This window comes from Aulonocara stuartgranti (genome assembly GCF_965226115.1).
Source record: "Aulonocara stuartgranti genome assembly, chromosome: 13".
Taxonomy (NCBI): Eukaryota; Metazoa; Chordata; class Actinopteri; order Cichliformes; family Cichlidae; genus Aulonocara; species Aulonocara stuartgranti.
This window is the reverse complement of record NC_138949.1, coordinates 26,780,901-26,803,275: the sequence shown is the minus strand read 5'-3', so window position 1 is coordinate 26,803,275 and position 22,375 is coordinate 26,780,901. Positions and strand designations below refer to the sequence as shown.

Here is a 22,375-nt window from a genome sequence, read left to right as displayed (position 1 = left end):
ACGGTAGGGTAATTAACAAATGGATATTTCTTAGGCATTCTTTTTATCTGAAATTTCACAATTTTCTATACAATTTAAGCCACGTCTGATGTAAATTTATGAAAAAGTTTTAGAAAAACTAACTTTTCGGAAGGACGTTAACGCGGCGCCGTCCGCGAATTCACTGTTCGACCGTTAATTGCGCTTACTGAAGTAGTGCGTAGGTAGCTGTTGGGTAGCCAAGCTTAAAATGTCTGATTGGGAGGATGAGTACGACCAGGACGGAGTTGCTATCTACAAACCTGCTACAAAACCGGCTTCGGCCGATTGGAAATTTTCATGTAATGACCGTCAAAGGGAAAATGTTGTTTTCGGTGTGAAAAATGGAACCAAATTTGGAGCCCCAAGGGAGAGGAGAGCTAATCGTAGCGGCCCGGGTCCCGAGGTCAACAAGTGGGGAGGTGGAAGTGATGGTGGAGACCCCGGACGACAGACGACGTTTAGCAAAGAAGAGTCTTCCCGGCCTCTGACTATCACAGTGGAAACTACTTCAATTGGAAGAGTAATAGGTACGTTGTCAGAATTAATGCGGAGATGAAATTTACAGTAACAAGTCTTTCACAGTCTTAGCAAAGCTGCACTTAGTTGTGTTGTTAGCGTTAGCTTAGATTTGATGGTTCCGCGCGAAGAAGCTGTGTAGGTGATGAGGTTGGCCTATACCCTGGAGGTTCTGCAGGTTTAGACTCTAAAACACATTTTATTCTGTTAAAAGGTCGTGGAGGAGCCACAATCCGTGAACTTCAAGAGAGCTCTGGTGCAAGAATTAAGGCAAGTTGGTGATGTTGTGTTAAACTAGTACAACAAATCATGGGAAATCACAGTTTAGAAGCGAAAAACAAAAACTGCTTGAACTTTTAATTTGTTTAGATATGGTTATTTAACTTGGACTTGATAATGCCCTGATGACAATAAACACAATTTTGAGCCTTGAATGGATTCTCATTAACTTATCTTTTCCCTTCACCCCCTTTCCACTCTGTCCCCTCCCCTTTTCCAATTCTTATGAATTCATTGTATCACGTTTGGGTGCTTGGGTGTTGGGAGAGGTGTTAGGGCAAACAATGCTGTGCCTGGGCAACAATGCGTTTCCTCTTTCAGTCTTAGGGGGCAGCTATTTCCTAAGAAATTCCTTTGTGGTGCTAAATCAAACTCCCTTCTAAAACTGAACACCCGAAGTAAGAAGCAAAGCACACACTCAAAACTTGGGCCAATCTCAGGTTTACCAGCCTATTCTCAACATGTTCGCTAACAAGCTCAAATTCGGCATAAACCTGAGCATAATGTCAGCATGCTCAGAGTGAACTGCTGAAATATAGATTTGTCAACCTTTTCCTGAGGTTTTCTTTAAATGGGTTTACCTGGCTTGGGGAAGGAATAAGAAAGCAGACTGAGGGAATATTGTAGTTGCCAACTTCCACCTACCAGTTTATGTGTGGTGGGCCCATACCTTTAAAATCCAATAAAGTTCTGCCATAAATTGGGAAAACATGTACATTTTTTTTGCTCATTTTTAACTGTTAAACAAAATGATCATTCTACTTTATTATTTAGGTTACATGCCTAAAAGATTTAGATTTCCATTGATAGTATCAGCTGATATTGGCTATTTACCAGTCTGTTGCTATCTGCATTATGAAAACCAGTAAATCAAAACATTTTAGAAAAGACAGGAGAAATGCCCTTCAACCATGTTATCAGTGATGTTTCGTAGTTTGTCCACCAGAGGGTACTGTTTATCTTCTCTGTTAGTAATGATCAACAACCAGCTGATTCAAGCAGAGTGTAAACAAGGTGAATGATATTCAGGGAAATATGTCATGGCTCTGAAAGGTGGGGAAAAGCATTTTAAATGGCCAAATATCAGTAAAGTGGTCTTAAAAATTGTATTATGATCACGGTGTGTGTGTGTGTGTGTGTGTGTGTGTGTGTGTGTGTGTGTGTGTGTGTGTGTGTGTTCAGAACTGCAATATATTTTAAAATGTTCTTAATATTTTGTCCCCCATGTGTATTTTCAAGTCTCAGATTATAGATGTTAGATTCTAAGTGTTAGAAACACATATAATCCGAGTGCATGAAGTTTAAAATGCCATCAAGCCATCAAAGTTGCTATCCAATGGTAACTTCTGGTACTGACTGTAAATGATAAAAGATATAGTTTTTAGCTCTGTTTCTAAAAGGCTTGAACACAAAATATATTGAAAACTTATTGGGAAGATGAGTCAAAATGGTAGTATTTTTAGAACGAGTGAGAAGTTTAAAATCCCGCAGCCAAATTTACTAAAAATGTGAATATCAGAACTAATTCAGTGCACAGGAAATATGTAAGACGTTATCCTTATACCATCTTTGTTACTATTCTGTTTGTGTTTTCAGATAAACAAGGGAGGTTATGAAGGTGAGGTAGTCATTTTTGGGTCCACTGCAGCACAGCAGAAGGCCAAAGAGATGATCGAAGACTTGGTGGCAGAGGGCAACTCCCAATATTGTAATGGTGTGAAATTTATTTATTTGAATTTCTTTTCTTTTAGAAAATGATGATGTTTTCAAAACAATTTTCCTTGGGATTCTTGGTTAATATTTTTTCCACTAACATTTTTTTTAATTCACCAAAAAAGGAAATTGTTTTTAGTACAAATACTATATAATATACTTTTTTTTATTGTAAATTAGAGCCATTTTAAGTTAATACAGTGGACAAGAATTTGTTTTGCTTTCTGTCTGACCCAACCTTTATATTTCTGAGATTAACATAAATCTGAATATCTCCTTCACAGCATTTAATTCCACCTTTATTTTGCTCATAGTGAGAGTTGTACCTAAATAAGAAGCCTGTGTCAGTTGAAGCAAGATGTTATGTATACCTGAGCTTTTGTCCCATAGATTGCTACATAAGGTTCTGACTTTTGCTGATATGCAGTTGTATCACATTTCATTACTGCATTCAATTCAATTCAGTTTTATTTATACAGCGCCAAATCACAACAACAGTCACCTAAAGGCGCTTTACATTGTAAGGTATACCCTACAATACTACATACAAAAAATCATATGACCCCCTATGAGCAAGCACTTTGGTGACATCGGGAAGGAAAACTCCCTTTTAACAGGAAGAAACCTCTGGCTTGACTCAAGCTTCCTCACAGTGTTACTGGAGGCCAAGTTAATGCCATCCAGAGTAAGAATTTGGTTAGATACCATATCTCTAAGATTTTCAGGGCTGAGTACAATAACCTCAGTTTTATCTGAATTTAAAAGCAGAAAATTAGAGGCCATTCAGGTCTGTATGTCTTCAAGACATTCCTGCAGTTGAACTATTTGAGGTGTGTTATCTGGCTTCATGGATAAAATGTAAAGTGAAAATGTTTGCTATGTCTTCTGATGATACTGCCTAAGGGAAGCATTTATAATGTAAACAGAATTGGTCCTAGCACTGAACCCTGTGGAACTCCATAATTAACCTTAGTGTGCGAAGAGGACTCCATTTAGATGAACAAATTGGCGTCTATTAGACCTGTAATACCTGCAGCGTGCTCTAATCGTTCTAATATAATATTATGGTCAACAGTAACGAACGCTGCACTGAGGTCTAGCAGGACAAGCACAGAGATGAGTCCACTGTCAGAGGCCATAAGAAGATCACTTGTAACTTTCACTAAAGCTGTTTCTGTGCTGTGATGGGCTCTGAAACCTGACTGAAACTTTCCAAATAAGCCAATCCTCTGCAGATGATCTGTTAACTGTTTGAAATGAATGATATGAATTTTTGATTCTTAGTGAATGACTATGAAAATATGCATTTTCTTCTCAGGTTCTCGCAGAGGACAAGAGTATGGAGGAAGATGTGGAGGGGAAAAGAATGGCTCTGTCTGGTCTACTGCTGAATTGCAGGCTGCAAATGTTGTCCAGGACCGTCCATCCATAGACTGGGACGCCATCCGGGAGAACAAGGAGAAGTATAAGGAGCTCAAGTGGAAGGGTAAGTGATCATATTTGTCAAAAGGGCACATGACTTCTTATTCAAAACTATTTAGCTATTGATATAGCTTAATTTGGCATTATTGTAGGATAATTGATTAGAAATTAAACCGTGCGCTAAAGTTAAAGACTTCAAGTTAAAGACTTTTGTTTTTTTTGGTGTTGGGGATGGAAATTGTGAACCCCATGCACATGTGCCATACCTATAAAATGGCTAAAATCTTACAGTTTACTAATGCTAAGTTACCCTCAAATATGTAAACATAAATTTGCAAATATAATTATCCAAAGCTAAACTTATTTTGTGATATTGTTGCTTTCTTCAGACATCCCACCTATCAAAAAGAAGTTTTACACTGAGGCACCGAGTGTGGCCGTACTTACAGCAGAGGAAGTTGGTGAATGGAGGTAAATCTTAGTGGTTCTTGGTCATATGCCCATGTACTTCCATATGACAGGGTTTTACATGTATAAACAAAATTTAAGCCAGTTCAGAAAGGAAGATCTCCTCTGTGCTTTTCATGATGTTATAACACCAGCCATAAAAGACTTAGGTTACCATGCTGACAACAATACCTTAAGTTTGTGAATGTGATAACTCAATTTATAGCAGAAGTCTTTCTACTAAAATCTTGAGTATCTCAGTGACCTTGACCTTAAGGTCAGAGGTTAGGTTTTCTGAAACTCTTATGAATGCCGTAACTTGAGAACAAAGCTCATTTTTGCTGCTTGTATCCATGATCTCATTCTTTCGGTTCTTTTGGTCAATACCCAGAGCTCGTGACCATAGGTGAGGGTAGGTAGGGTAGATCGACCAGCAAATCGAGAGCTTTACTTTTACACTTAGGTTTCTCTTCACCGTAACAGACAGCGTTTGCATCACTGAAGCCATCTGGTCAGCACCAATCCCTCATGAGCAAGGCCCAGAGATTAACAGAGCTGTGGCATTTCTCAACAACAGTGCTCCACCTGGTGGCAGGTGGCTCCATAAAATTTAAGACTCAACAATTTACCAGCATTTGGGCATCAATTAAAATGTTGACAGTTACATTAAACGACTAGTACGTCTGGTAGCCACTGGTGACATTAGCAACAATTAGTTGACTACTCGCGCACATCCCTAGTTCAAATACAAACGGACAGTCTCCAAGTGGTTGGATTTTTCATCCAAAAACTGCTGTAACATTACTTTTGTTGGACTGTTTTTCCTCAGCAAGAAGGGTATGTGGTGGGTTTATCTAAATAACTACTTTTTAGAACTCTGCTCTCTGGCTTTATGGGTTGTGCCTGTGATCATTCTCTTTCTAAAATCTGCCCTTGATTGAGTGGAGTCTCCCACTCTGACTTTCTTGGCGTTTTTATATTTGGTACATTTTGAATTTGGAGCACCTTCCCCTTAATGTCTGTGCTTTTATTTTTGTATGTGCTTTTTATCTAATGGCATAAATTTGACACTGACAATTAGGGCTGTGCGATATGACCAAAATCTCATATCCCAATATAAGAATTCTATCGTCCGATAACGATATAAATCACAAAAATGTAACATTTTCTGTAAATTCTGTGAATCTCGGGCGGCTCGACTTGCGGGAAGTGTTTCCAGCTGCGCGTCATGTAGCTGGAGTCGAGTGTTTTAACCGATGCATGAAACTATACATTTTTAGACATAAGTTATAAAGGCCGCCGTTTTCTTTGTGAGTATTTATTACACGGCGTGCTGCGGGGAAAAGCCTGTTCTAACGTTTGAGTCTACGGTTTATTTTTTAGCATCTGGTGGCTCTTTTTTACTTCTCATCCGTAAATAATCTGCTCTTTCACGTGATTCAGTTTATTTTGAAAAGTCTCAACAGGATCTTGAGCTTTATTGTGAAAGGTTTATGTGGAACATAAACAAGCGGACACGCGATGCTGTTACCGTCGTTGTTGTTAACCACAACGCATAAAAACAGGCGCTTGTCCGTCCGTAGTGTGGTTATATTACATATAAGAGAAAGAGAGAACTTTAAGAAATTAATATAGCCACAACAGTGACCATCAAAATGATGAAAAAATATTGCCGTAAAGTTTATTTTGCGACACCACGAAACAAACGATAGCGTAAAATGAAACGATAGATGTTTTTATATCGTCATCCGATATATATCGTTATATCGAACAGCCCTACTGACAATTGATCACCTTTTAAAAGAGGATGGAAAAAAATACACAGTTATTCAATTTATTGTCATGTTTCTGATATTTAACCTGGAACCAAACACATGGTATTCATCTGCGTTTAGCATGGTACTTGGTACTTTGAATCTGTTTTCATGTTTGTTTACACCTTTTCCTCAGGAAGGAGAACAACAATATCTTTGTGGATGACCTGAACGAGGAAGAAGAGAAACGGCAAATTCCCAATCCCTGTCGCACATTTCTTGAGGCCTTTGAGCTTTATCCAGAGATCATGGAAAACATTGACCGGGTTGGCTTCACCAAACCAACCCCCATCCAGGTATGATCGTGGCACCATAGCAGTTTTTGTTTGTTTGTTTGTTTTTTATCAGTTTAACCATAGTTAAACTTATAAACTTATTAATAAGTTGTAATGATAAATATTTTGAATGTGCGAAATCAGATGAATCTGAATTAGCACAAATCTCTCTGTTGGAATTCTCAGATGTGTGTAAAACCAAATATTTTAGTGTGTTTTATGTGTAAAATGTTTCTTTGTAAACCAGGGAGATTCTTTACCTTATATGTTGTGTAAATGTGTTGTAGGTGGGTTTGGGAACAAATACTTTCAAATCTGTTAGTGTGTGTGTTGCAATGACATATGCACCTGTAGTGACATGCCCTGTTTCTGCTGTGGGTAAATCCAGTGTTTGACTTCAGTGTCAGCTTTAACAGGAACTCAGCCTATTTTATTATAAATTCTTGGAACTGAGCCAGTAACTGTTGTAGTCTTTCCAAGAAGCAGAACTGAAAATCGGTTGTAGGTGGCATCATGTGTAGTTTTCTTTTCTTTTTGTTTATTTAAGAAGGGGGGAAAAAAAACCCTAATTGCATTTTTTTCTCTCCGCACACACACAATACTACTTTCATTGAGTTCCTTGATCTAATCTTTTCATTTTTAAAGGTTTTCACTGTGTTAAACGTAATTCTAAGTTTTACTTCCAGTTTCTCACTAACTGAAGTTGCTATATAACAGGGCTGCCACGATTAGTCAACTATCAAAATCGTTGACGACTAATTTAATAGTCGACGCATCGTTTGAAGCTTTCTAAGATCCTGAAAGACGCAGGAATAAGTAAATGGCCTGTATTTGTATAGCACTTTACTAGTCCCTAAGGACCCCAAAGCCCTTTACACTTACATTCAGTCATTCACCCATTCACACACACATTCACACACTGGTGATGGCAAGCTACATTGTAGCCAAAGCCACCCTGGGGCGCACTGACAGAGACGAGGCTGCCGGACACTGGTGCCACCGGGCCCTCTGACCACCACCAGTAGGCAACGGGTGAAGTGTCTTGCCCAAGGACACAACGACCAAGACTGTCCGAGCCGAACTGCCAACTCTTGAGCCACGATCGCCCCAGTAGGATAGTAGGATTTAAGACTGAAACAGAAGATGGCAGCAATGCATGTACAACGATGGCAGCTGACCTTAAACGCCAAAGAAGAAGCAGTCTCCGGTATCGTAGCTGTGTCCAAATTCAGGGGCTGCATCCTTCGTAGGCCACATTAAAAGGGCGATTACGTGACAGCGATGTGATGAAGGCTGTCCAAATTCAAAGACTCTTCAAAATGACAAATGCGTCCTACTTTTCCCCAGATTTCAAAGACTGGTCAGGTGTATCCTTTGTGGCCCAGCTCATCCCAGAATTAACGCAGCTCAGCCAATTCCAGTTTCCAGCAATGGCGGCAGCTACTTAGTTTTAATATTACCCTTTCTGCGTCACAAAATAAACTTAAGATATTTTCAGGTGAGAATGTAGTTGTGTTAACTTCAAATGTCTGTTCAATCTATCAAGACATCGCATATTTGCAAAAGTCCTCCGACATTTTCGGAGACAAGCTGACCGGGAGGTCAAGGCTCACTAGAGCCGGCAAGAACAGCGAACTCCCGGCACAGACCCTGCGGTCTTTCGCTACTCAGGTTAAACATGATATATAAGTCATCGGATAACTTAAAAATGAGTAAATTGGTTTGGCTCAGATTAAAGTTATAGTTTTTACACAGCTGAATAAACGTCAAACCGAAAACTGATTAAACAGAAGTATGAGATGTTAGAGAATTTACTCCAGTGTACTGTTATATTTGAGCGTGCAAGGAGCAGAGGACTGAGTTTATTAAACTCCACTGAAACAATCTGCAAATTTCATTAAAAGTTTAATAAACTATCATCTTGTCTTTGCTTTTAGTTAGCACATACTTTAAACACTTAAAGCTGTATGCTTTTTTTTTTTTTGCTTTTTTTTTGGTGTGTGTGTGTGTGTGTCCTGTCTGGCACTGTGGCAATCAGAATTATTGTCTGAAGGCCAAGAAAAATGCCCAACAGATTTACTTTCCCAAGTGGGCCTTTTGCTATACTGGCCCACTTGATTGTCATAGTTTATTTGATCTTTATTAGTTATTTTTATTCTAAGTTATTGTAATCAGGCCAGACTGGACTCGGGACGGGAAAGAAAAACAAGAAGAAAAGTTCAGAAGAAAGTTAACAGAAGGAGAGGGAAAGAAAAAGGAGAAAAGAGAGAGAGAAAAGACAATGAAAATCTGCTTCATCACCCCCTTTTCTTTTCTTTTTCTTTTTTTTCCGTCTTTTCCTGGATCACCTGTTGAGAAAAAAAGAAAACAAGCAGAAAAAGACTAGAGCAATAGAATAAACAACAACATGATGATCTATGGCAATATAACAGTAAATACTAAATGTAAAACATTATTGTGCAGCACATAAGATCGACAGCGCACAGTGTGCTTTAAGGTAGGAGCCAAAAAGGGTGTAGTTTGTGTGTGTGAGCACCCGTGTGTACACCTGTGAGCATGGACGCGCTTGTTTTTAAAAGGTTCCTACATGTAATGATCTGTTAGAGGATGTGGGGCGCCATAGCCCCGTCCTCCAGGGCATGAAGCAGGTATGGAGGAGATCAAAACTCCAGACATCCGGAGGCCCTCAGAAATGTTTAGCTTGTTGTTTCAAGGTACAAATATCTTTAATTGTAAGTTAAATCTGCATTTGTAAAATCAACCAGTGGTGACTAGAGAATCCCGTGTAGGTTGTTACTTATTTTGGAACAGACAATATTTGGATTTTTAATCAAAATTTAAAGAAACGATTCAAAGTAAACATAAATAATGAGAGGTTTTGACATTACCCTGCTTCTCACATGCCTGAAGCATCCTTCAGTGACTGAGCACCTAATGTATGATAAGATTTAAATTATCCAAACATGGGGAAATTTGTGTATTACCACATCTCGGGTACATGTAGCAGAATGAAAGCAACAAAGAGTATACCGCAATAAAATAAGCAAAATGTAATTACAGTGAGCTCTGTCATGCTGGATTTCATTTTTATTACAACAGAAGATGTACGGAATGGAAATGAGCAAGTAGCTGGGATGGCAGCAGAAATAGAGAGCAAGCCACTGAGCCAGTAACCGTTTAATAAAAGGATAAACACAGAACGCACTAGAGACTGATTTCGTTATCTGTTCTCATCCACCACAGGTGATTCAGTTTAATTTTATTTACAGTATCAGGGTAAAGTCCTTGCAGTGGCACAGACAGAAACTCAATCTTACCCTACCGGTAAGCACTGGGCAAGATGAGCTATAAATAATTTTATTAACAGTAATAAAATATTTCCCGCCCTTCACACTGAACCTACGCCATGGAGTACTTTGTGGAGTACTTTCTTTTCATACTTGGGTCACATCAGAATTCATGATGGTATGCTGCATAGGGAAATGAAACACCATCTCTCTTTCAAAGTTTAACTTTCATTTCCAGATTTAACTTTCATTTCACAGTAGGAATCTGGTCAGATTGAAAGCAATATTACAGGTAGTGGAACAACCAGTTCTGTACAATGAATCACTATTTATAGCTCCACACTGCACAACAATGTAAGCACAAGCCTGCTGACATGATGTTGCAGTAATGACAAATACATACTTGCTTCAATATGTTCTTGGAGTTTTTTTTCAGTTGCAGAATAAACAGTTTCTGTCTCTTCAACAGGAGGTTTCTAACATGCGACTAACCTAAACATATATTTTAAAACGTATCATTTTTTTTATACATGTCATAAAAAATGTTGTTTTTGTTCTTGCATAGTCTCCATATAAAAGATTTTGGGTAATCTTTATTTATTTATTTTATTTCTCACATGCTAACATTAAAGTTAGTCTTATACCAGATGTGGAGTTAAATATGATGATGACTTTTTAAAATATAGTTTTTAATATTTCTTCAGTCTCAAGCGTGGCCAGTGCTACTGAGTGGCGAGGACCTGATAGCCATCGCTCAGACTGGAACAGGGAAAACACTGGCCTACCTGCTGCCGGGGTTCATCCACATGGATGGGCAGCCTGTGTGAGTGTAGAAAAACCTTATTTTTAGCACAATCTGAGTGTAACTGGTGCCACGTTCTCAAATAATAGATAGCGTTGTTTTGTTCAATTCCTTTCAGAAGAGGATACCTACAATAATTTTGCCTCTTCCTCTATTAAATCTTTATCTTTTTGTCCTTTGAGCAGACCTAGAGCTGAGCGGGATGGTCCAGGCATGTTAGTGCTAACTCCTACCAGAGAGCTGGCCCTGCAGATTGAAGCAGAGTGCAACAAGTACCGCTATAAGGGTTACAAAAGGTCATAAGTCACTAAAAATAAATTAAAATCAATGATCATGTGATGTAGAGAGGGCATGATAACGACTATTCCTTCTGCATCTCTCTCAGTATCTGTATCTATGGTGGAGGTGATAGGAGAGGCCAGATCAACCTAGTGAGGGATGGCGTGGACATCGTGATTGCTACACCCGGCCGCCTCAATGACCTACAGATGAATGAGCTCATCAACCTCCGCTCCATAACCTACTTGGTCAGCTCTTTATGTCTATGCATGTTTGCTTTCCTCAAAGCTTGTGTTGGTCCACAGTGTAGAAAAAAAGCCCATGAAAGTGTTCTTGTAGCATTTGACAGGAAGCCTAATTAAATGCGTAAACAATAGGTGTAGAAATATCTGCGCAGGTCATAGCAAGGATCCACATCTAAAACTAAATCTAAAATTACCAATGTGTTTTAACTTTTCTAATCTGCAGCCAGCGAAAGGATTATCAAATTAAGAAGAAGGTAAAATCAGAGCTGTCTGTATGCAGATAAACTGTTGTTTGTGAAATTTGATTGATTTCTCATAGACTTAAAGTATCCCTTTCTAGTAGGCATACTTGCACGTAGAATGGATGGATTTATATTATAATGTATAAGTTTCTAGTAATTTGTGCCATAGTCTTATAGATTAAACTAGCAGTGTACACCATTGGTCCCCAACCCCCGGGCCTCGGACCGGTACCGGGCCACGAGAGTTGAGGCTCAGGGGTGAAATGTATGGTTTTCAGGGTTTTTATCGGTTTTCAGCATTATTTTTTTATCGTTAAGTCAGTTTTCCTGGGTCTTTTCACGTGTGTTATGAATAAATCTTCTTTTTTTCAGTTTTATTTTGTTGTATTTATCCGCGACACCTTAAAGGTCTGTGAAAATATTGTCGGGCATAAACTGGTCCGTGGCGCAAAAAAGCTTGGGGACCGCTGGTTTACACCATAATCAACCAGGCTTTTTTTGGGCCCAGAAAATTATACTTGTATACTTGAGGCTTGTAAACATGTAATCTACTGGCTGCTGACACATGGTGCATAGTAGGTGGGTTTTATTTTGTATATTTGGCGTACTCATGTTGTGTGTGTGGTGAAAACGAGATGCGCTGTCTTTAGTAACTACTCTTTTAAAAAGGTGCTGGACGAGGCTGACCGTATGTTAGATATGGGCTTTGAACCCCAAATTATGAAGATTCTTCTGGACATCCGTCCAGATCGACAGACTGTCATGACCAGGTATAAACAATTTGCCATCAGTTAATGATGAAACTGACCACATGAACACACAACACATCCAATTCAGGAACAAGTGCATTTAAATGGTTGACTTTAAACATGAAAACCATCAAGTATTGGTTGGTGTTCATCCAGAGTTGTAGAATATAATGTATGTATGGAAATTAAAACAACCTTTCTATGCCCGTTATTTCTCATGTTTCAGTGCAACTTGGCCCACAGGTGTGAGACGACTGGCCAAATCCTACCTAAAGAATCCCATGATGGTTTATGTGGGCACCCTGGACTTGGCTGTAAGTAGAAATGAATCCAATCAGTGATTTAAATGTCCTGACTATTTTTTTTTTTTTTTTTTTTTTTTTTTTTTTTTTGTATATTGTCCCATCATAATCCCACCATAAGGTCGTCAAGTATAAGTTTATTTATATGGCACATTTACAACAGCTCATCCTTCAAACTACACTGAACAAAAATATAAACGCAACACCTTTGTTACTGCTCCCATTCCCCATGGGATGGACGTAGAGACCTAAAATTCATTCCAGATACACAATATAACCATCCCTCCCAAACAGTGGTCACAAATCAGTCCAAATGTGTGGTAGTGGGCACATCTGCCATATTGAGATAATCCATCCCACCTCACAGGTGTGCCACGTCAGGATGCTGATCTGACATCATGAGTAGTGCACAGGTGTACCTCAGACTGCCCACAACAAAAGGCCACCCTGGAATGTGCAGTTTTGTCTCACAGCAAAATGCCACAGATGCCACAAGCAATGAGGGAGCGTGCAATTGGCATGCTGACAGCAGGAATGTCAACCAGATCTGTCGCCCGTGCATTGAATGTTCATTTCTCAACCATAAGCCGTCTCCACAGGCGTTTCAGAGAATATGGCAGCACATCCAACCGGCCTCACAACCGCAGACCTCGTGTAACCACACCAGCCCAGGACCTCCACATCCAGCAGGTTCACCTCCAAGATCGTCTGAGACCAGCCACCCAGACAGCTGCTGGAACAATTGGTTTACACAACCAAACAATTTCTGCACAAACTCAGAAACCGTCTCAGGGACGCTCAACTGCATGCCCGTCGTCCTCATCGGGGTCTTGACCTGACTCCAGCTCGTCGCCGTAACAGACTTGTGTGGGCAAATGCTCACATTCGATGGCGTCTGGCACGTTGGAGAGGTGTGCGCTTCACGGATGAATCATGGTTCACATTGTTCAGGGCAGATGGCAGCTGAGAATGTCCCAGTTCTTGCATGGCCAGCATACTCACCGGACATGTCACCCATTGAGCATGTTCGGGATGTGTTTGACCGGCGTATACGACAGCGTGTAGCAGTTCCCACGAATATCCAACAACCTCGCACAGCCATTGAAGTGGAGTGGACCAACATTCCACAGGCCACAATTGACAATCTGATAGACTCCATGCGACGATGTGTTGCACTGCATGAGGCAAATGGTGGTCACACCAGATCCTGACCGGTTCTGGGTCCCCAGACCCCCAATAGCGCAAAAAACTGCACATTCCAGGGTGGCCTTTTGTTGTGGGCAGTCTGAGGTACACCTGTGCACTACTCATGATGTCAGATCAGCATCCTGATGTGGCACACCTGTGAGGTGGGATGGATTATCTCAATATAGCAGATGTGCCCACTACCACACATTTGGACTGATTTGTGACCACTGTTTGGGAGGGATGGTTATATTGTGTATCTGGAATGGATTTTAGGTCTCTACGTCCATCCCATGGGGAATGGGAGCAAAAACAAAAGTGTTGCGTTTATATTTTTGTTCAGTGTAAAATGCAATTGAAATAAGTAAAATGCACAACAATGATGAAATAAAAATATAAAAGAAAGAATAATACAAGACAATACAAATAACTAAAACAACAATGACTAAGGCTGTTAAAACAAAATGCTTGGGTCAACATGTGCTAAAGACAGTCCATAAAAATGTATCCTCAGTAAAGATTTACAATGTTCCAGGGTTTGCACAGCACTAATATTTAGAGACAGACTATTCCAGAGTCTGGGACCTACCATGGAGAAGCCTCTGTTGCCACAGGATTTAAGTTTAGACCGTGGTTAACATTAGTTTTGAACTGGACCTCATGGTTCTTTCTGGAGTATAAATAAATACAGCTAGGATAGGTAAGATGGATGAATTAGCAACAATCAAACTACTGTATTTCACATGGTTGTTTAGTGACTTAAAAACTAAAAGTTAGCTGGATACTGGAGAGATGGTTTCTGTCTGACTTTTGCATGTCTGACAGTTGAGAATTTGTTCATTTATTCTTGGCAGACATGTTATTTACTTTAAAGTTCTAAATAGCGTATGCCCGTTTGGATTCTGTTTACATGCTTCCTGTGTTTCTATTCTTGTCAGGCTGTTAACACGGTGCAGCAAACAGTGCTGATTGTTCGCGAAGAGGAGAAAAAGTCGTATCTGTTTGACTTCATCAGAAACATGCAACCGGAGGAAAAAGTAATCATCTTTGTTGGCAAGAAGCTTGCGTAAGTGCGGAGTTGGTTCATAGTTGTGGCTGTTCACCACTGTTACATTTGGATAAACACACATCAGCATTGGTACCCACTTTAATCGCTTGTCCTTTGTTTTGCTCGTTTCCATTTTTGTTCAACATCAGAGTTGATGACCTGTCCAGTGATATGTGCCTTCAAGGTTTGGCTGTGCAGAGTCTCCATGGTGACCGTGAACAGTGTGACCGTGAAGAAGCTCTCAAGGACTTTAAAAACGGTATGTAACGTGAAGGGAAAAGTGCTTTGAAAAATAGTCTGCATGGCACTAGCAGAGAAAATGGAAACACATTTTTGTGTGTAGCTGGTGGTCTTATTTTAAACTAAAGACTACCACAAATAATGGCTGTTGGATCGAAGTTATGACAGAATAAGTGTTGTATCTTTTTCCAGGTCGAGTTCGTATCCTCGTGGCCACAGATTTGGCATCTCGAGGGTTGGATGTCCATGACGTAACACACGTCTTCAACTTTGACTTCCCACGTAACATCGAGGAATATGTTCATCGTGTAGGTCGCACTGGCAGAGCAGGGTAAGAGAGTGTGCATGCAGACTTTACTGCCAGGCTGTGCTTGTGCTAGCTTGTGATGTTGATGCATGTTTCGTTTCAGACGTTCAGGTGCTGCTGTGACCCTGGTGACAAGAGAGAACTGGAGAATGGCACCTGAGCTAATTCCCATCATGGAGCGAGCAGGACAGGTTGGCAAAAACATATTTTGTGTTGACATAAATACACTTTTGATTGAGTAGACTTTTTTTTTTCTCCTTCAAAATGTAACATAATTCCTGAGAATTCTGTGCATGTGTACTTATATTATAATACAGCTGACAAACTGATAGTCTTTTTTTTTTTTTCTTTTTTTAATTCTTTATTTCTAAACTATTACTTCCCGAAGGTGATTACAGGCATTAATCAACACAATTTACAAGGGAAAAACAAAACAAAATGAAAGAAAAAGGAAAAAAGAGAAGGGAAATAAAAAAGAAAAAACAGTCGGGAGTGACCAGTTAGCTAGGTTGGTGGTTTCAAGCTTTGAAAAGAAGATTCGGCTTATGGGTATTGGCATATAGGACCCACTTATCCCAACACAAATGGAACCAACCCACCCTGTCATTGACATAAGCTGTTACCTCCTCCATCCTATAAATCTCTAGCGTAATTTCCCACCATAATGACAAGGTCAGTATATCTTGCAAGGACCATTTCTTAGTTATACCTTTCTTACTTGCAACAAGTAAAGCTCTTAACAGACATGTATCATTTTTAGACCAGTTCTGCGGTATACAACCAAAAAAGATTGTCTTCATGTCCAAAGGGAATGTACAGTCAAAAATGCCTTGTAATGTACCATGAATGTCTTTCCAGTAGGTCCGTAGCAAAGAACAGTCCCACATTATATGGGTGTGATGTGCTCGTTGGTGTCCACAGTTTCTCCAACACACAGGAGGATTCCCATCATAATGAGCCTTTTGATACGGAGTAATAAGGAACCTTATCAAAGACTTCCATCCAAATTCCCTCCAGCTAAAAACTGATAGTCTTAACAAATCCTTTTGCAGGATATCCCAGAGGAGCTGTTGCTTATGGCAGAAAGGTATCAAAAGCACAAGAAAGAGAAGGAAATGTCCAATCCAAGGGGAGGACAGGGGCGAGGAGGAGGGAGAAGAAATGGTGGAACAGACCGCGGCCAAAACTGGGGGTTCTAATACAGAGCTCTCCATGTAAGTTTTCCCGCCATGTTCCTCCACCTTACTCTGACAGGAATTAACAGTCAAATTACTGTATTTCACATGGTTATGAGAATGTTCATTTTCTTATCCTTTTCTCCACAGGCTGGAGCAAGGTCTCAATCTACCTGTGTTATTTCTTTTTAATGTGCATTTCAGTTCTTTATTTTCTGTTATTGAAAGGTTTGCTTGCTGGATTATATCTATGATCATTTGGCAACTTGCACCTAATTGTTTTCTTCTCTTAAAAGACTTTAAAATGCACATTTTTCTCTGCCATAAACTTTTCTGTCTGTTATCATTCAGAATATTTTGTGTTATCTCTTGGTTGTGTAAAGTTTAATAAATTGTTATCTTAAAAAGAAATGACATGTTGTGCATGCATTAATGGCTTCTTCCTTTAGAACTTAACCATAGAATTGTGGTAATAATTGAATCTACTTTCTTAATTGCCTATATTAATGGTCAAAAATTACATGGACACTGTTGGGGGTAAATGCTCATAATTTGGGGGGGAAATAATAATATCATGGAAAAAGAGAAAAGTCAGGTCTTTTGGAAAAAAAAATTGTCAAACAGGAAGTGATGGTTTGCGTTAAGCTCAACAGCTTGTCTGCTTTACTTGCTCAAGATGTTTAGTCTGCTGACCACATCAGTTTACTTGGAGATCTGATTTATAAGAAAATCTAAGCACAAACACTGCTGTTCATTCCTATAAAAATGTGTATTTCAAAACTTAATGAGTCAGCTATGTTATGCCAGTCTGATGGCTAAATCTAAAATAGAAGTGCAAAAACTGAGCCTGTCAGCACTTGTTGTAAGCAAGCTGAAAAATTGTGCGTTTATTGTCCTCAATCACTACGTTTTTTTTCAGCCCCAGTTAAGATGCCATTCTAAGGTGTATATATTTTACAAATAAGAGGTATCGTCTGGCTTCACAATAAAGTAAAAGTCAGTTAACAAAGCTTACAAATGTAATGTTTTTAATATGTCAGCTATTAATCAGCAAACGACATCACCTTTTCATTGACCATATAAAGCGATACATTTAAGGATTCAGTCAGAATATAATAAAGAAACATATAATAAGAAAAGTATATTAGTACTTGTGTTATTGTTCTCCTAAATCTCAATTTACGAGTAACATTTCTTACAAATGGGTTGCAAACCAGAAAACAACAAAATCACATCAAAACTCAAAGCTGCAAATTAAAGTTTCAACTGTACAGATATGATTAAGGGGAAATAAGATAACTAAAACTAAAGCAATGAAATCGGTAAAACAAACTGTATTTGCATAGTTGCTGGATTGCCTGTGCTTATTTGAGGCATTGTAAACACAATGGGACTTCCCAAAAAAGTTGATTCTGTTTATTTGGATGCAGCATTTGATTGAGCATGCATCAAGACACTATAGGACTTACAAAAATCACGAGTCCAGATGTGCATTAATTAATTTCCATTTTTAAGTTGTTCCCTAAAAATAGGAAAGCCTTTCCGGCGTTCCTCCCTGATAGCATCGGACAGACCTTTGCAAACTCTAATACCAGAGAACAGGTTCTGACTTGGAATGAAAAAGTTGCATAGTTGACCATTTTCCAAGTAACCTTCAAAGTCCTGCAGGAGCACCTGGAAACAGTCGCTCAGGTCTGAGACTCTCCACTTGTTGTCATCAGTTCGCAAGCAACAGGCATGTAAGAGTGTAGTTTTGGCATGATAAGAGCAAAACTTGTCAAATGAAGAATCCCTTTCCTTCAGCAGATGTAGCAGGTGCTTTAGGAGTTTCAGACAGGACTTTCTATGTGCAAGGAGAAAGATACAGAGATTTTGGGACCTTGGATAATTAAACTTTCACAACATGACATTAGGTAAGAAATCCTTAAACATATCAAACATTTTCTTCAGTCTGCTTACTTTCTTGAGTTGAGAGATAGGTATATGTGCATAGAAATGGATGGATATAAGTGTCTAGAGATGGAGATATAGGGGTGTGTTTGTGTTTAATATAGAGCTGCAATGATTCATCCAGCAATTGAATAATAAAAAAAAAATCTTTGCTTCGATGCTTTGTTTAACACACGACTCTGTAGCACACCCTTATCACCATGGAAATGCGGGCATGTCAGCTGCATTTGTGACAAAAAGCAAACCTGTAATAGAACTGTATTTAGGAGCAGTGAACGACTACAGAGTCTGCCGACACTAAACCTATGAGGCCCCCAGTTTTCAACAAAAGCATCGATAACACAAAAAGCTGCAATGATGATGACGCTGGCAAAGTTTAACATGAATCTGCAGTAAGCCTCCAGAAGTTGTATTAAAACATGCAGACAAACTGTTAACTTAGCCTGATACCATGTTTAAATTATACAGCTTAATGAAGGCTGACGACGTACATGAAACCGATACCTGCAGCAAGCAAAGGGGGGACATGAGGTTTACTAGATCAGATTAATTTCAGGGCTTTCGCAACATTTATCAGATTGAAGGTGAAATGATATAAAATGATGTGTTAATTAAATTGCATTAATATTTGAGAATATGAAGAAACGCTTTTTCACAAGCCAATAAAAATGTACATGGGCCAATAAAACTCTGGACACTGAATTATTATTACTATTAAGTAACACCTGCACCATTATAACATTTGTTTTCAGCAGCACAGAAAGTATGCATCAAACTTTCCATCAACTATGGAATGCTGATATTCTCGCTTTTCTTTATTGCAGCCACCACATTCTCTTTTAAAGGCCTACAGATACAAACTCGCTCTTTGCTTGACCTCAAACACATAGGCACACACAGATGCACAAAAATTCGGAAACATGAATGCACAACAAATCTACCTCGTCAAGGAGATAAAACTTGTACTTGAAAGTATTTATATATTTTTGCATTTAAGAAAACGCTTTCTTTAAAACATTTAATTTAATATGGTGCATAAATACAATGAAAGGGTTTCGTTCTTTCTGTTGTTGTTAACAGATTTCAAAACATTGCAATTTCTAAAATGGAAACTAATTAGCAGTTCATTTTGAAAGACGTTTTCGCTTTTAAATGTCTATTATTGCTCATTAATAAGAAATAAGACAAGTAGTTATCCAATTAATAGACTCATGTACCAAACACCAACAAACCACATGGTTGGATGAATAATTTTTTTGCCATTGTGTTCATTTTCTACCAGAAAGCAATAATTTGGTTTAATAAGCATGTTGTTCTAACCTGCAGCAGTTTTCTCCACTTTGTTCACAGCAAGTCTTCTTTGATCCATGATTTTTCAGGATGGCCTTCTCAATGTGAGAGAATGAAACTCTCCAAACATCTGTATGTTAGAGATGACGGAAGAGAACAGGGAAATTTTAAGCTTTTTATACCATCATGAAAATTGCACATTTTGAACTGTAGTAACATTGGTCAAGTGTTAAAGGGGATTTCTGCTTCAGTGGGAAACCTACACCGTAGCTACGATATGACTGCCAAACCCTCTGAAACCCTATGCCATTACTTTATATATTACCCTTTCATAAATCCTGTTGACTACATTTTATTTACCAACGTAAGCAACGGTAATACACATGAAAATGCACAGAAACATTGAAAATGACTTTTTGGCACAACACTGACAACAATGTCAGCCACAAACATTCTAACCAGGATTCAGTTGTCTTATAATACTGTGTCCTTTCTCACTTCTACTGCAGTTAACAAAAACTTTATCTATTTCGTTCAGTGGCTCACAATCACATGATTTTTTTTTTTTAATTCACTAATTGAGAGAGGTTAAACTTACCTTTATTACGGACACCATCATTTTCCACTGTACCCTTGCCCTCATATTTTGGGACCAGATAATATGGCTCTCGCTTGTAATCTTGCTTAACTTTATGCCCGAGCCAGCACTCTATTTTAAGGCCTTGGGTTGTGAAAGGCGGCCAGCTTGATTTAACCATAAGGCAGAGAACAACATCCAGCGAAATTGGGACTGATTGTACATGTGTGGTCAGGGTCACTGCTGGACAGCCTTTTTTCTTCTTGTCCACCTTCCATCCTGAAAGAACAAACAAAACCTAACTCCAGACATTCTATGGTACTGGATGCTGTATATTAATACATTACAATATAGAAAGCATAGATAAATAAGCATGTTAAATTAAAGGCCTTGTCAAATTGAATTCTTCCTCAGGCCCTTTTTTACTGTAAAATTGAAATTTCACTAAAACTAACTTAAACTTTGATACTTACCAGTAAAATTCTTGACACATTTCTTCACTTCTTCTCTGAACTCATTGAGCATCTTGGTAGCAGATAAAATGCCGTTTTCTAGAAATCTTTCCAGATTCTTCTGGCCACGTTTTAATTCCACACTGTAAAATGCGCCATCAGTTCCAAATGGTGCAAGTTTCACCCGATCAACCAAGATGGGCAGCATGACGTCAAATTCATCGGGATTACAAATCTGTGCAACATACAAGTCATACATCAGATTGGACCACAAATCCTGTCCTGAGTTAATTGCGGGAACTCAGAGTGTAAAACCTTACCTTTAGATGTTCATAGTAGCTTCCTGTTTTTAGGGGTTCTTGTACGTCATTAAAGCTTAATGTATTTTGTTTTAAATGATTGATTATATTTCGTATTATCGCATTTATGACTTCTGCTGCGTTTGTTTTGTCAATCATTTTAATTTTCATTTTTTTCAGAGTTTCCTTAAGGATATAATCTGTTGAAGCTTTTTCTTCGGTCATGTCTTTCCTTTTTAAGTCCTCAGATTTTCCTGGTGCAACCTTTGTATCCTGCACAGCAGATTGTACTTCTACTTTTGGCTTGGCACCACAGGCTTTTGCTGGTGGCGATTTGGCTTTGCCAGCACATATTTCGGTTTTTGTGGTCTGTTCTGAAGCCTCTCTTGTATTCTTTGGAGTCTGTTGCTCTGCCTTTGGTATCTTCTCAAAATATTGCTCATTTTGCATCTTTGCATCAAGTTGTTCTCTTAATCTTGGCTTGGTGCCACAGGCTTTTGCTTTGACAGTGTCCACAGAATCCTCTGTAGGATCTTTTAGCTGTATCTCAGTCATTTCTGATGGTTTGGCTTTCCTAACACGTGGGTTTGTTTTTCTGGTACCCTCTGGAGTCTCTGGCTTTACTTCCTCTTCAAGTCCTTGTGATTTTGTCCTGTCAGAACATCTTTTTGTTCTTGTGGTTTTTGGAATTTCCTTTTTCTCCAGTTTCTCCAGTGGAAGTTGTTCTGTTGACTTGGTCCTGGTCGCACAAGTTCTCTGCGCTCTGCTGTGTTGAGATTCTCCTCTGGCACTGTCAGGAGGAAACTTTTCTTCAGCTTTGTTTGGATTTTTCTGCTCCGCTTTCTTTGGTTTCTGTTTCATTTGTTTTTCACTCTGCTTCCCTTCTGTTAAATCAGGAGAACTTACTTTAGTGCACTCAGCGTCGAGACTGTTTAGCTTGCGCGGTTTCCCTCTCCCAGCCATGACAGTGTAGTGAATGAAACTTGTCTGCCAAGATTAATCCTTAGTGTGTCCTTTTATTGTATGAGAACACACCCCTTTACTTTGCCACACCCTGCCCTTATGTTGATTCAGCCTTTGACGTATACTCACCGGATGTAAACTGTGAGTGAAAGCTTTTCTGCAGGTCCTATTGCATGTAGTCCTCACGTACGCTATGCTGTGTGTATTGTGTAATAGCACAATCACTCGGTGAGTGCTGGGCTTATTACTTCCTGGATGATTGCTATTGGCCATAGGGTGAGGCTATAGCCTTCTAAGGTGCCGACACAGCACTGTGCCTGCAATTTTATAAACTTGATCTTTGTTTGAAATTCTTATTAGTTTCTCTTTTATTTCTATATCAATAGCTACATCTTGTGGATAGAAAGGTGTATTGCAGATATTGTGTCATATTTTAAGAATCTTAAACTTCAACACAACTGTTGCTCTCACAGCTTTACACAGAAGGGGGGAAAAA

The 22,375-nt window shown here is 39.1% G+C and overlaps 2 protein-coding genes across 2 annotated transcripts; one reads left to right on the top strand and one right to left on the bottom strand.

Annotated features, from left to right (window-relative positions):
• Window positions 1-144: 144 nt before the first annotated feature.
• Window positions 145-16,759, top strand: ddx43 (DEAD (Asp-Glu-Ala-Asp) box polypeptide 43). Its single transcript, XM_082556333.1, has 17 exons — window positions 145-548; window positions 752-807; window positions 2,413-2,530; window positions 3,848-4,015; window positions 4,341-4,422; window positions 6,349-6,508; window positions 10,479-10,597; window positions 10,762-10,872; window positions 10,962-11,103; window positions 12,012-12,112; window positions 12,318-12,405; window positions 14,517-14,644; window positions 14,776-14,885; window positions 15,059-15,197; window positions 15,277-15,364; window positions 16,226-16,387; window positions 16,499-16,759. The coding sequence occupies exons 1-16, from the start codon at window positions 230-232 to the stop codon at window positions 16,370-16,372; spliced, it is 2,076 nt and encodes a 691-aa protein (XP_082412459.1). The 5' UTR covers window positions 145-229; the 3' UTR covers window positions 16,373-16,387; window positions 16,499-16,759.
• Window positions 16,760-16,876: 117 nt separating this feature from the next.
• cgasa (cyclic GMP-AMP synthase a) lies at window positions 16,877-22,001 on the bottom strand. The gene is made up of 5 exons (XM_082556334.1): window positions 20,938-22,001; window positions 20,639-20,852; window positions 20,187-20,444; window positions 19,619-19,718; window positions 16,877-18,191 (listed from the first exon to the last, which is right to left on the bottom strand). Exons 1-5 carry the CDS (start codon window positions 21,877-21,879, stop codon window positions 17,846-17,848), a joined length of 1,860 nt encoding a protein of 619 aa, XP_082412460.1. The 5' UTR covers window positions 21,880-22,001; the 3' UTR covers window positions 16,877-17,845.
• Between the last annotated feature and the right edge of the window lie 374 nt (window positions 22,002-22,375).

Coding starts and splice junctions, on each gene's coding strand:
- ddx43 (XM_082556333.1), top strand. CDS start 230: ATGTCTGATTGGGAGGATGAGTACGACCAGGACGGAGTTGCTATCTAC. Junction 808..2,412: donor GCTCTGGTGCAAGAATTAAG/GCAAGTTGGTGA, acceptor TTGTGTTTTCAG/ATAAACAAGGGAGGTTATGA. Junction 6,509..10,478: donor CCAAACCAACCCCCATCCAG/GTATGATCGTGG, acceptor ATATTTCTTCAG/TCTCAAGCGTGGCCAGTGCT.
- cgasa (XM_082556334.1), bottom strand. CDS start 21,879: ATGGCTGGGAGAGGGAAACCGCGCAAGCTAAACAGTCTCGACGCTGAG. Junction 19,719..20,186: donor TGATGGTGTCCGTAATAAAG/GTAAGTTTAACC, acceptor TCTAACATACAG/ATGTTTGGAGAGTTTCATTC. Junction 18,192..19,618: donor AGTGGAGAAAACTGCTGCAG/GTTAGAACAACA, acceptor CCTTGCACATAG/AAAGTCCTGTCTGAAACTCC.